The sequence below is a fragment of the Pan paniscus genome, chromosome 8 (assembly GCF_029289425.2).
Source record: "Pan paniscus chromosome 8, NHGRI_mPanPan1-v2.0_pri, whole genome shotgun sequence".
NCBI classification, from domain to species: domain Eukaryota; kingdom Metazoa; phylum Chordata; class Mammalia; order Primates; family Hominidae; genus Pan; species Pan paniscus.
The window spans coordinates 118,641,172-118,653,201 of NC_073257.2; the positions used below are offsets into that span (position 1 = coordinate 118,641,172).

Genomic DNA, 12,030 nt, shown 5'->3' on the forward strand with positions numbered 1-12,030 from the left:
ACCTCCAATCTATATTCTTAGAGCAAAATGATATGTAGTCAAATAAAAATAATGATGTATGCATAATTAACTGCATCCCTCAAAAAAAACAAGGCATAGAACAGTGTGCACAGCTACCATCTATGTAAATGCAAGTATCTCTATCTATATATGTTAGGGACTGAATATTTTTATCTCCTCACAATTCATATGTTGAAACCATAACCCACTATGGTGTGATGGTATTTGCAAATAGGACCTTTAAAAAGTGATTAGGTTTAGCTTAGATCATGAGGATAGGGTCCTTATGATGGGATTAATGCCCTGATAAGAGGAGGAAGAGGCCGGGCGTGGTGGCTCACGCCTGTAATCCCAGCACTTTGGGAGGCCGAGGTGGCGGGATCATGAGGTCATGAGATCGAGACCATCCTGACTAAAAATACAAAAACTTAGCCAGGCGTGATGGTGGGCGCCTGTAGTCCCAGCTACTTGGGAGGCTGAGGCAGGAGAATGGCGTGAACCTGGGAGGCAGAGCTTGCAGTGAGCTGAGATCGGACCACTGCACTCCAGCCTGGTGACAGAGTGAGACTCCGTCTCAAAAAAAAAAAAAAAAAAAAAAGAGGAAGAGAGATCAGAGCTCTCTCTTTCTACCATGTATGGACACAGACAGAAGGCAGCCATCTGCAAGCCAGAAAGGGAGTCGTTAGCAGGAACCAAATCTGCCGGCACCTTGATCTCGAACTCCCCAGCCTCCAGAACAACGAAGAATAAATATCCGTTGTTTAAGCCACCCAGTCTATGGTATTCTGTTACGGCAACCCAAGCAAAGTAAGACTACGTACACACAAACACACACACACACACACGCACATTTGGCAATTCACAGAACATTTCTAGAAAGATAACTGAGAAACTAGCAACAGCAACTGTGTCCCACATGACAAGGAGAAGGCCGGCCAGGCATGCTGGCTCACACCTGTAATCCCAGCACTTTGGGAAGCTGAGGTGGGTGGACCACTTGAGGTCAGGAGTTCAAGACCAGCCTGGCCAACATGGTGAAACCCCATCTCTACTAAAAATCCAAAAAGTAGCCAGGCATGGTGGCGTGCACCTATAATCCAAGCTACTGGGAAGGATGAGGAAGGGCAATCATTTGAACAAAGCAAGCAGAAGTTGCAGTGAGCTCAGACCGCACCACTGCACTGCAGCCTGGGTGACAGAGTGAGGCTGTCTAAAATAAATAAATAAATAAATAACAAGGAGAAGGCCTACAAGATCTAAAATCAGGAATGAGAGGAAGATCTACTTTTAGACTAAATAAAACCTACTTATTTAGACTGAAAACCTTCATCTGAATATGCGATATATGTGTATATAATGCTTTTAATAATAAAAAGTCACTATTAGACTTTTTTAAATGTCTGTCTCAAAGGTTCCACCAAAATATAACAAAGCAATTCTCATAAAGCCCCTGCAGTTCACTAACCTCCATAATCCATTTGGGGTTTTTCAAGAAGACTGTGACACATTTTTTAACATTCTCTTAAAGTGTTTCTTACTCTAATGTCACATCCTGCCCTGAGGGGATGTGGGCATGTCCCAATAAGAACAGACCTTATGTGAGAGCACTGGTGAGAACAAGATTCCAATGGGCATTTACTAGGTCATATCTGACTAGGTCATATCTTAATGTGCTACAAGATAAAGTGAGACTTACCAGTAGAACCTGTTTGGTACAACCCCTTCTTGGATAAGCTGCCATCTTCTCCCAAATTCAGCAGAGCTGTATAACTGTAAAGAACAGAAATTACTCAGCACTATGGTTCTATAGTACATCAAACACACAAACATCAGTTCATTGGATCAGTAGTAATAATAATAATACCCAACATTTACTGAACACCTGCCATATACAAGGTGAGTGCTCCACATGTACCATCTCTATTCCTTATACAAATTCTGCAAATCAGACTAATATCATCATTTTACAGTTGAGGAAACTGAAGCTTAGAAGGATTAACTGACTTGTGAGAAATTACATGTCAAAGAAGTGGTTGAATGAACTGGAATGCACACCCTGTTCTGCCTGGCGATAAAGTCAGCTGTGCCACTTGACCTAGCATGTGCTGAGCATTGTGGGTGATGCAAAGAAGTGCAAAATCTAGACCTGGTTCTGGAAGAGTACGCAATGTAACCTGAACCTGGCTCACATAATGAGAAATGCACGAGGCAGCCAGTGAGAAAATAATGCAGAAGACAGGAGCCAATTTAGGGATGCTTTCCAGATGCTGTGGTGAAACAGCTGGGACCTGAATGAATGACAGCATTCAAATGGACAAAAATAGCATTATTCACAAAAGGAACAACATGAGTTAAAGTGGTAAGATAGACAGGGACAAGATATAAATAAGCCTAGCTTATCTAGGTAAGCTTATCTAAGTAATAATTACACATTATTCAGGCATCTAGCCAAGGAGAATCTGTAACTTTTTCTTTCTAAGTCTTTTTCGTTATTCTTTTTTTTTTTTTTTTTTTTTTTTTTTTTTTTTTGAGACATAGTCTCGCTCTGTTGCCCAGGCTGGAGTGCAGTGGTGCGACCTCGGCTTACTGCAAGCTCTGCCTCCCGGGTTCACGCCATTCTACTGCCTCAGCCTCCCAAGTAGCTGGGACTACAGGTGCCTGCCACCAAGCCCGGCTAATTTTTTTTTTTGTATTTTTAGTAGAGATGGGGTTTCACCATGTTAGTCAGGATGGTCTCGATCTCCTGACCTCATGATCCGCCCGCCTCGGCCTCCCAAAGCGCTGGGATTACAGGCGTGAGCCACCGTGCCCAGCCTATTATTCATTCTTTGGCCATCATGCCTGGGGAGACTGGTTTCCTGGGTACATTTCACGTTTGATATATTTTATGAGTGCCAAGGAGAGATGGGTGACAACTCCCCTCATAGAGATAACAGAAGATGGGACAGGTCACACTGTCTTAACTGAGAACTCAAACAGCCAGTGTATACATGGCCTGCTTCTTGCTCTCAGCATGTCCTGAACACCTGGTATTTCAACACAGAGGACTATACAACAACAGCAGGCACCCAACCCGAGAATATCTGCTTCTCTCTCTCTCCCCTTTGTCTTCTTTTTCTTAAGCCCAGAGCTCTACTTCTTTCTATAAGTTTAAAGGGAACAGAGTTCATACCATTGTGGTGTGCCTAAGTCATATAGATATATCGATATTTAGTAACATACAAAGATTAATGCAAATGTAAAAGTATCAGGACAGTTCAAAATAATAATATGCCTGGGTAACAGGCTGAACTCATATACATGCTGCAAGAATAATATGTAAACTCTGGGTGCTCCTACGGCTATACCAAAGGATTGCTATTCCTGCTCCCACAGAGAATTCATCTCTTGAGGAATTGTTGGGCGCCAGCGTTTGTGGTTCTTTTTTTCTCTTGTTAAATGTATCCCCTAAGCTTGAATCTGGAGCCTGTGGACCACTCAGGTATGTCCCATGACATTTGTTTATATCTTCAAAGAGCAACTTTGTTATTTGTGAGCATATAGAGGCCCCTCAAGTGGTGGGTATACAAAACAATCCACTAAACCAAGCCTCTCTTATTCAGCTCAGTGAGATTCTTTCAATTTACTCTCTCCAAAGGTAACTTTCGGTCCTGGTGGGCTGGCCCTGTCACCTTCCCACACACGCCCTGCTACGCCTTCACTGAGGCTGCCCACTCTGGCAGAAGTGGCTTCAAGACTTTCCTTCTTCAACACCAGTCTTGTTTTCAGAGCCAGATGAAAGGCCACCTCTTCTATGAACCCTCCTCTACCTACTAAGATTCCTACCGGTCTCATCTCCAAAGAACTGTGGAACAAGAGCAGATGCTATCAAACTACCAGCCACGTATTTATATTTAATTCTCTTAATAGCCTTTCAAGAGAACCTTTCACGAATGCAAGGCAGAAATTCCTTTCTATCTAAAATTACTCTAAAATATCTAAGACCACTTCCTGCCTCTTTAATGAGATTGCAAAGCTTTTAGATGTTGGAAATCCTATCCTTCTACGTGTACGGGTGCCTCAAACACAGTAGATGATAAAGGAAAAAGATAATGATTTTGTACCACGTGAATTTCCTAGTCACGTTTCTACCTAATAAAGAACACAGGTTTCACAATTGGTGGACAAAGAAAATTTACCAGAGGAATATGTTTTGCTTCCACGGATTTATAACTAGAGGCGTATACCTAAAAAACAAATAAAACACACATCCACAAAACCCTATAAATATCAGTATATTTGAAACTCCCAAGGATTTGAAAGCAGAGTCTTGAATATTCACTTTCAGACAAAATTGCTCTATATTCTCCACCTACTACTTCAGACATTTTCTCCCTAAAAAATTAATTGTCCAGCCTGGTGTTATACCGACTAAAAAGAAAACAACAACTCTGCCATTCAAGTTAACGTGTTAATTAAACCTACAGAGTCTGGAAGCAAAGTGCTCCTCCACAAAGAAGGGAATGGTATCAAAGCATTTTACCCAATGACTGTCTCAGCCACCAGCGGAAGGCTTTCCCTGTAGAATGAGTCAATGTCCTTTAATAAAATTCATAGTGTTGGCAGCACCTAAGTAAGATTTATTTCCCTCCCTGTCTGTCTCTGACTCCAAGGTTTCTTTTGACTGTCAGAACACGGAACTGAGAACTATCATTACTATCTGTCACATCAGAGAAAGCAGCAGCAGCTTTCTCTAGCTATGCCAAGCTTAGAGAAAGATAGAAAGATTAGGAAGAGGATGAAAGAGTACTTAAACTAGTTTTAGGAGGGCATTATTCCTCTACTAGTGCTGTGTCATGAACTTAAAAATGCCATTCTTGGCCGGGCGCGGTGGCTAACGCCTGTAATCCCAGCACTTTGGGAGGGCGAGGCGGGTGGATCACGAGGTCAGGAGATTGAGACCATCCTGGCTAACATGGTGAAACTCCGTCTCTACTAAAAATACAAAAAATTAGCTGGGCGTGGTGGCCGGTGCCTGTAGTCCCAGCTACTCAGGAGACTGAGGCAGGAGGATGGTGTGAACCTGGGATGTGGAGCTTGCAGTGAGCCAAGATTGCACCACTGCACTCCAGCCTGGGCAACAGAGCAAGACACTGTCTCAAAAAAAAAAAAAAAAAAAAAAAGCCATTCTTGGGTTTGATTTTGTTTAGCTAACATTAGTATAAATGTTGAAAAAGAACTGAAGGAGCAGAAATGTTAGAGAACAGGGAAAGATTCTGGTTATATCTGCAATAAGAATGCAACACAGAAAATCCTTTCTGTGTAAAATCATTCTAAAGTATCTGTGACTACATTGCATTAGTAAATACAACTTAATGAGCACAAACCCAACACTCACCTGTGCTCAAGATCTATTAGCAGCCTTAGGGCCTAACCCTCCACACTGTCATTATGCTACTCTGGGGCTATTAGCACTTCTTTCTCTATCCTGACATGTTCCTCTCCTGAAGGGTTTTTTTTTTAAGACATCTTTCACATTGGCTTGTTTCCTTGCCATCTGTCTTTGTTTGCTTTAAGAAGAATGCAGATAAAAATACACTTAATTCCAAAGGATGAAATTGCCAGGGTTAGTTTCATTGAGAGCTTTGAGCCAACTGTTAGGCATCTCTGGCGCCATCCTCTGGATGTCTTTGGAGCTGCCAGTTGGATGGTAGGCACTGACAAAGAGGGATGCCACAGCAGGACAAAATAGTCTGGGGGAGGGAAAGAATGGGATGCACTGGTTTTGCTCAGTTCCTAGTCTACAGCAGATGAAGATGGGATGAGAGAAGGGTAGCAGCCATTTCCAACTTTCATTTCCACCTTCACATTCACATTTTGGTTAAATCCCTAGAAGAGTGACAACTTGCTACTAGATAAGAAATTCAACTCCTTGTGGTGATCCACAAGCTTGCAATTGTCAGTGTCCCTAGAAAGTCTTTTCAATACTCCTAAATCGGATCAACGTATCCTCTCTTTTCAGATTGTTAGACAGGTGCACGTGATAGAATTCTCTTTTGCAGCTGGGAAATGAGTGAAAGAGCATCCATTTCAAAGAAATTTGTGCTAGGAGAATTCCACAGAAGCTAAGAGTTGTGATAACGTTTTAAGTCTTTGGTTCATGGGACCAGATGTTGTTCACCACAAAGCTTCCCACGGTGGCTTCCCCGGTCAAGGGGTAGTTTCCTGGGGATCCTCCACACAGGCTCCTTAGGAGGCGCCTGTGTTGGTGGAAAACATCCTGCTGTCAGCTCTTTTCAAGGTTGCCTGCCCACTCCTCTTTCCTTCTCTCCTCTTAACATTTTGGAAGCAGGGGGCCTGCAAATTGTACTTCTTGAAAAGGCTGACAGAAAATCCTGCCAGTTCTATTTTATTTGCCTCATCCTAATACTGCCCTGGGGATGGCCTGGGTACAAAGCACTCATCCACCTTATGACTCTCTGCTTCTCACTGCTGTTCCTCCATCCTTTTTTAGCAAGAAAGAGATGGCACCTTAAGGACTTCATATAAATTCCTAATGCCAGGCCTGAGGCATCACAAATATCAAGTTCTTTTTTCCATCACCCTCAATAGGAAGAAAGAGAATCAGTCCAGAGAAAAATGCGGTCCTCAGAAGTATGTTCTGATGCTCTGGTTCCACAGCATAGGAGGGGGCCACGACCCATGCAAAGGGGAACCAAAATCTACAACACTTAAAAGGATTCCATAAACTTCACTAAGAGCTGACACAAGTCTTTAACTTGGCTGTTCCGTACAGAGAGCAGATAGTGAAACAGCCATGATGCCCAATCCAGACCCCCACACCCAACCCTGCCCCAATAGATTTAAGTTTCTCAAAGAAAATGTTGTGTATTAGTGATATCACAGATAACCTACAGTAATGTGTAATATTTTGTGCACAGTGTTGTAGTGGCCTATGTTGTAGAGAAAAAGTTTGGAATTTGCAAAAGAATTCACAGCGGGCTTTGTAATACAATTAATATGTCTTAGAATGAAGACATGCAGAAAAAGTGTTCTAGGGGAATGGGTCAGTCTGTGCAAATAAACAGAGCAGCAAAACTCAGGGTGGTGTTCTCACATTTCTTTGGTCAATAACAAGAGACCCAGTTTGGCTGGGATGCATAATAGAGTGAAGTGGAAGCTGGGGCTATAAAGAGAGCCTGGAACCAGGCTGGGTAGGTGCAATCTTACCAATACTTGTGGGGAGCTGATGTAGACTGGATCCAAATGTCATTAAGGTCAAAAGATAAGAGTATCAAAGCTGAACAGTCAGGCTTTGCTGATGAAGGCTGGGCAGGAATGACGGCCTATTGCTGGTTCCATCAATCTCTCCTACAGCTGGATTTATCAAATTTGTCACTGCCCATTCCCCAGCTGTCACTGAAGTCTGTCAAATGCCCTACAGTTGAGGGTGGTACTCTGAAGCTTGGAAGATTAGACTTACGGAACTGGAGCCAGTTGGGAAGGGAGGGCCAATATATGACTGTGGGCGAGTTTGATTTGTGAACACCTCCTGTGCATCCAGGTCTGGAGGTATATAGGAAAATGATAAGATAAAATCTTGGCCTTAAAGATTCTTATATATTTATCTGTTTATTTATTTTTGAGACAGAGTTTCGCTCTGTTGTTCAGGTTGGAGTACAGTGGCGCCATCTCGGCTCACTGCAACCTCTGCCTCCAGGGTTCAAGAGATTCCCCTGCCTCAGCCTCCCCATTAGCTAGGATGACAGGCATGCACCACCACGCCCGGCTAATTTTTGTATTTTTAGTAGAGAGGGGTGGTTTCACGATGTTGACCAGGCTGGTCTCAAACTCATGACCTCAAGAGATCTGCCTGCCTTGGCCTCCTAAAGTGCTGAGATTACAGGCATGAGCCACCGCGCCTGGCCCCTTAAAGGTTCTTAAAGACAAGCGTTGGTGGCATAGAACAGATGAAGAACTAGCTAAAAATTTGGACAAACAAATACCTCTCTTTCAAAGCCTACAAAACTATTAAATAGCACAATTGTGCCTGTTCAAATCTTAAACCCAATTGCTTGTTTTAAAATGTTCATTTCTCCTTATTCTTGTAGCTATATTTTTTTTCCCCAAAATCATTAGAAACAGGCAAATCAAACTGTTCCAGGTAGCAATTGAAAAATAATGATACAACCTGTTTAAACACGGTATCTAAGGTAAACGTAGTAGGCCTTCCTTGTTTGCATATGATGGCATTTCAGCTTGAGAATTTGTTTTATAAACAAGCGTTGGGGTTGACATTTAGCGAGCTCCCTGGTTTCCACTCTAATTGCCAGTTTTGTACTTGGATACTTAAATTACTCACATATTCATGAAATTGGAAATCAGCTCTGACATTGGGAAATTTCAAGCACATGAAAATCCTGCCAAACCAGCATGGTATATAATGCTCAACATATTTCTTATAAAAAACTGAGTGCCTTTTAACTTGATGCAGTGCCTTGGGGAAACATGATGGCATTAGGTAGATATCAGTTTCCTAAGTGTTTGTGCTTGTGCAGAAATCATTTGAATATCCCCAGGGGGTTGAATTTCAAGGATCAATTTGTCTTTATCTCAATCTTGCCCTTTTGACATTAAGGGGCTGCTAGGTCTATTAAAAAACAAACAGAGTTAATGTGAAGATAAATACTTTAATATTTAATGGTTTTCTATTATTATAATCAATAATATTTCTAAGTACCACATATCTGTCAGTCCTGTTCCATTCATTCTGCTTCCATGGGACCTTTTAGTGATTGTCTAAAAAGGCATTTAAATTAAATTGATTAAAGTGCCTGTAGCTCTACGTACTGGAAAGGCACAGGGATAAGACAGCCTCTGCCTAAGACATGCTTTGTCTAATTCCAGCTGCACCACACGGGGTGCTTTCTTTCAGGTCTTTGGATAATACACTGGCTGGCATCTATGCCATGTTTGCTATGTGTCAGGCTCTGTGTTCATATTTTGCATGCGTTATCTCAGTATCATCAAATAGTCCCATGAGCCAAGTACTCTTATTATTGTTTCCACTTTACAGTTGGAGAAACTACATTTAAACGACCTGTTGAAGGTCACAGAGCAGGGGTAGGACATGACAGAGCAGACAGCTGATCCTCTTACCAGCTCACTCTACTGTCGGTCAGTGGCGAGAAACCTTAGTATGACTGAGATTTTGAAAGCGCTGGCATCTATTTCTTTATTAAGTAGTCAATATTTCCCAGGGAATGTCTGCCATTGAAAGCAGCCATGATAAGTATTACCCTTCTGTGAAGGCTCACTCAGGAAAAGAAAGGAACAATTGGCTGGGAGCGGTGGCTCACGCTTGTAATCCCAGCACTTTGGGAGGCTGAGGCGGGCAGATCACAAGGTCAGGAGTTTGAGGCCAGCCTGGCCAACACAGTGAAGCCCCGTCTCTACTAAAAAATACAAAAATTAGCCGGGCGTGGGGGCGGGTGCCGGTAATCCCAGCTACTTGGGAGGCTGAGGCAGGAGAATCGCTTGAAGCCAGGAGGCAGAGGTTACAGTGAGCTGAGATTGTGCCATTGCACTCCAGCCTGGGTGACAGAGCTAGACTCCGTCTAAAAAAAAGAAAGAAAGAAAGAAAGAAAGGAACAATTAAAAGGAATAGAGAGAAGATTTTTTGTTTATAGATATGTTTATAGATATACATGTAGAATAGATATGAAACTTTAAAAACATTGCAGGACTGGTAGAGAGAGAGAGAAGGCAGAGAACTAAAATTAGTTCTTTTTTAATAAAATTCACTTTTATGCATGTTACTAAAATTCTGTCATTGGCTGTTCATCACATTGGTAGTCCATTTTTCCTTTTCTATCACCATATGATTTTAACTGAAAGTCAGCCTTCATTTCTGAAGAGAATGCCAGCTGTTAATATTTAGAGTTTCCAGCCGGGCACAGGGCTCACGCCTGTAATCCCAGCACTTTCGGAGGCTGAGGCGGATCACTTGAGGCCAGGAGTTCGAGACCAGCCTGGCCAACATGGTCAAACCCAATCTCTACTAAAAAAATACAAAAATTAGACAGGCATGGTGGCAGGTGCCTGTAATCCCAGCTATGCAGGAAGCTGAGGCAGGAGAATCGCTGGAACCCAGGAGGCAGAGGTTGCAGTGAGCCAAGATCACATCACTGCACTCCAGCCTGGGCAAGACAGTAAGACTGTCTCAAAAAAAGAAGAAAAAATTAGATTTTCCATTATTTGTAAACAGAACCTCCCTATCAAAGCCTGTTTTCTGCCTTTAAAAGTATGTTTTGGTATCTGACACATATGTACCAAAAAATGTTGAAGGGAAGGCCAACATACAGGCCTTAGGATTTTCTGTTTATTTCATAAACTGTGATCCTTTGGAATTTAAAGAAGATCAGGAATGAAGCAAGTTTTCCACATGTTCTTACTTGGACTCATAGAGCTCCAAAATAAGCGAGTCAATATAAACTTACAAACATTCTAGAACTGCCACAAAATAAAGGGTGGCCCACCAAACTGTCCTAAAAGTTTTATTCTCCCTCGACAAAACCGATCATTTATTTGAATGTACTTTTTTCAAAAAATCGCAAAAAAAAAAAAAAAAATTAACATCTTCTCAAATAAAATCAAAAGAGAGACCCATGAACAAAGAAAAACAAAGATAATGGGAAAGAAGAAAGGACAACCACAGGGCAGCAGATGAGGTTTATTTGTCCTATGCAGTGCTTCTTTTTAAATTTCTGAGGTCATTGTTACACACATAAAAATAAGAAAACTTCACATTGAAAACAAAGCAGAATTACTTCTCTCAAAAAAAGAAAGAATTCTGAAGGTCTGGTGACGCTGGACCCACCTTCCTACATGGCAAGAACAGCAGGCTAGAGCTTGACAATATCCCTCCCTCCTTCTAAATGAACACCTGCTCTCCAACTTCCCACAGCCTGGACCCAGCCTGTTTTGTTCAGTTGTACTTCTTGCCTGTTTGTATAGGAACTGCGTTCATGCTCTACGTGGTCTTGAACGTCCACAAGGGTGGGGATTGCACAGGACAGGAGAAGAGCAGCCCTTCCTGCTCATGGTAAGGGGCAGCAGGCCCTTCTCTGGAGCTACCTGAAGAAGAGGTCTGGATAAGGACAGCAAGGGGCCTCTGCTCTCCAGCCACTCAGCAGCAAGAGTCCTGACAGTGTTCATGTTGGTTTCACAACATGGCACTCTCCCCTTTACCCCGGCCGGCATAGACAGCAAAGCTGAGGTATACACAGATTCTTATACTCCTCTCTTGTTTTTTTTTTTTTAAATTTCCTTACAGCCACATCTGCTCTTTGTTTTCTCTCATTTCAAATGTTTCCCAACACGTCATGTTTAGTGAGGTGTTTAAGACAGACTGAGAGATGCCGTTGGAGGCAATGTTTTATAGCACAGTTTGTACACTAGTTTATTGCCAAACTGAAATAAAGATGTAATCTGGCAGGCTCAGCCTTCTGCTAAGCCTTCCTTGGGTGGTTTCCTGTATTGAGGCAAGAAAGTCAGCTAGCAATGAAGCAAAGGACTATATCTCCTTTCTCTTATCTGCTCAGTTTCCAAATGCAAAGAATTTTTTTAAATGGGTAGAATGCTTGGTTTGCTTACTGTTTAAATTATAGAAATAAAAAAAGTAAATTAATAAAAGAAAGCAACATTTTGGTGCTCCTATAATAAATGCCATGGAATTCTTCATACTTTCCACAAGGATTCATTGTTTTAAAAATGTGAGGGGTGGGATTGTAGACACCAAGTAGCCCCCTGTCCATTTGAAACAGAATCTCTATAATTGTATCTATAATGTTCCTTTTTCTGAAAATTTCAGGGCTTTCCAAAGGCACATCCTCACATAGGCCCTTCAGAGGCCAAGTCCAGCTCCTATGTCTTTACTCGGTAAGTCTCAGGGCAGGGTTTCCTATGAACGCAGGCTACTTATTTAAGAATTTCAATGGGTAAAAGGCTCCACACATTTTCCTTTCAGTCATTCTAGTGGTGCCTGGATAG

At 42.1% G+C, this 12,030-nt stretch overlaps 1 protein-coding gene across 5 annotated transcripts in view; it reads right to left on the reverse strand.

Moving 5' to 3' along the window:
- Nucleotides 1–12,030, reverse strand: part of SORCS1 (sortilin related VPS10 domain containing receptor 1) — a 589,577-nt gene that overhangs the window by 186,700 nt on the left and 390,847 nt on the right. For all 5 annotated transcript variants that reach the window (XM_055093367.2, XM_034931441.3, XM_003825559.5 and 2 more), the window contains exon 5: nucleotides 1,697–1,770. In XM_055093367.2, the coding sequence (XP_054949342.1) occupies nucleotides 1,697–1,770 (74 nt within the window). The remainder of the gene's footprint in view (nucleotides 1–1,696; nucleotides 1,771–12,030) is intronic.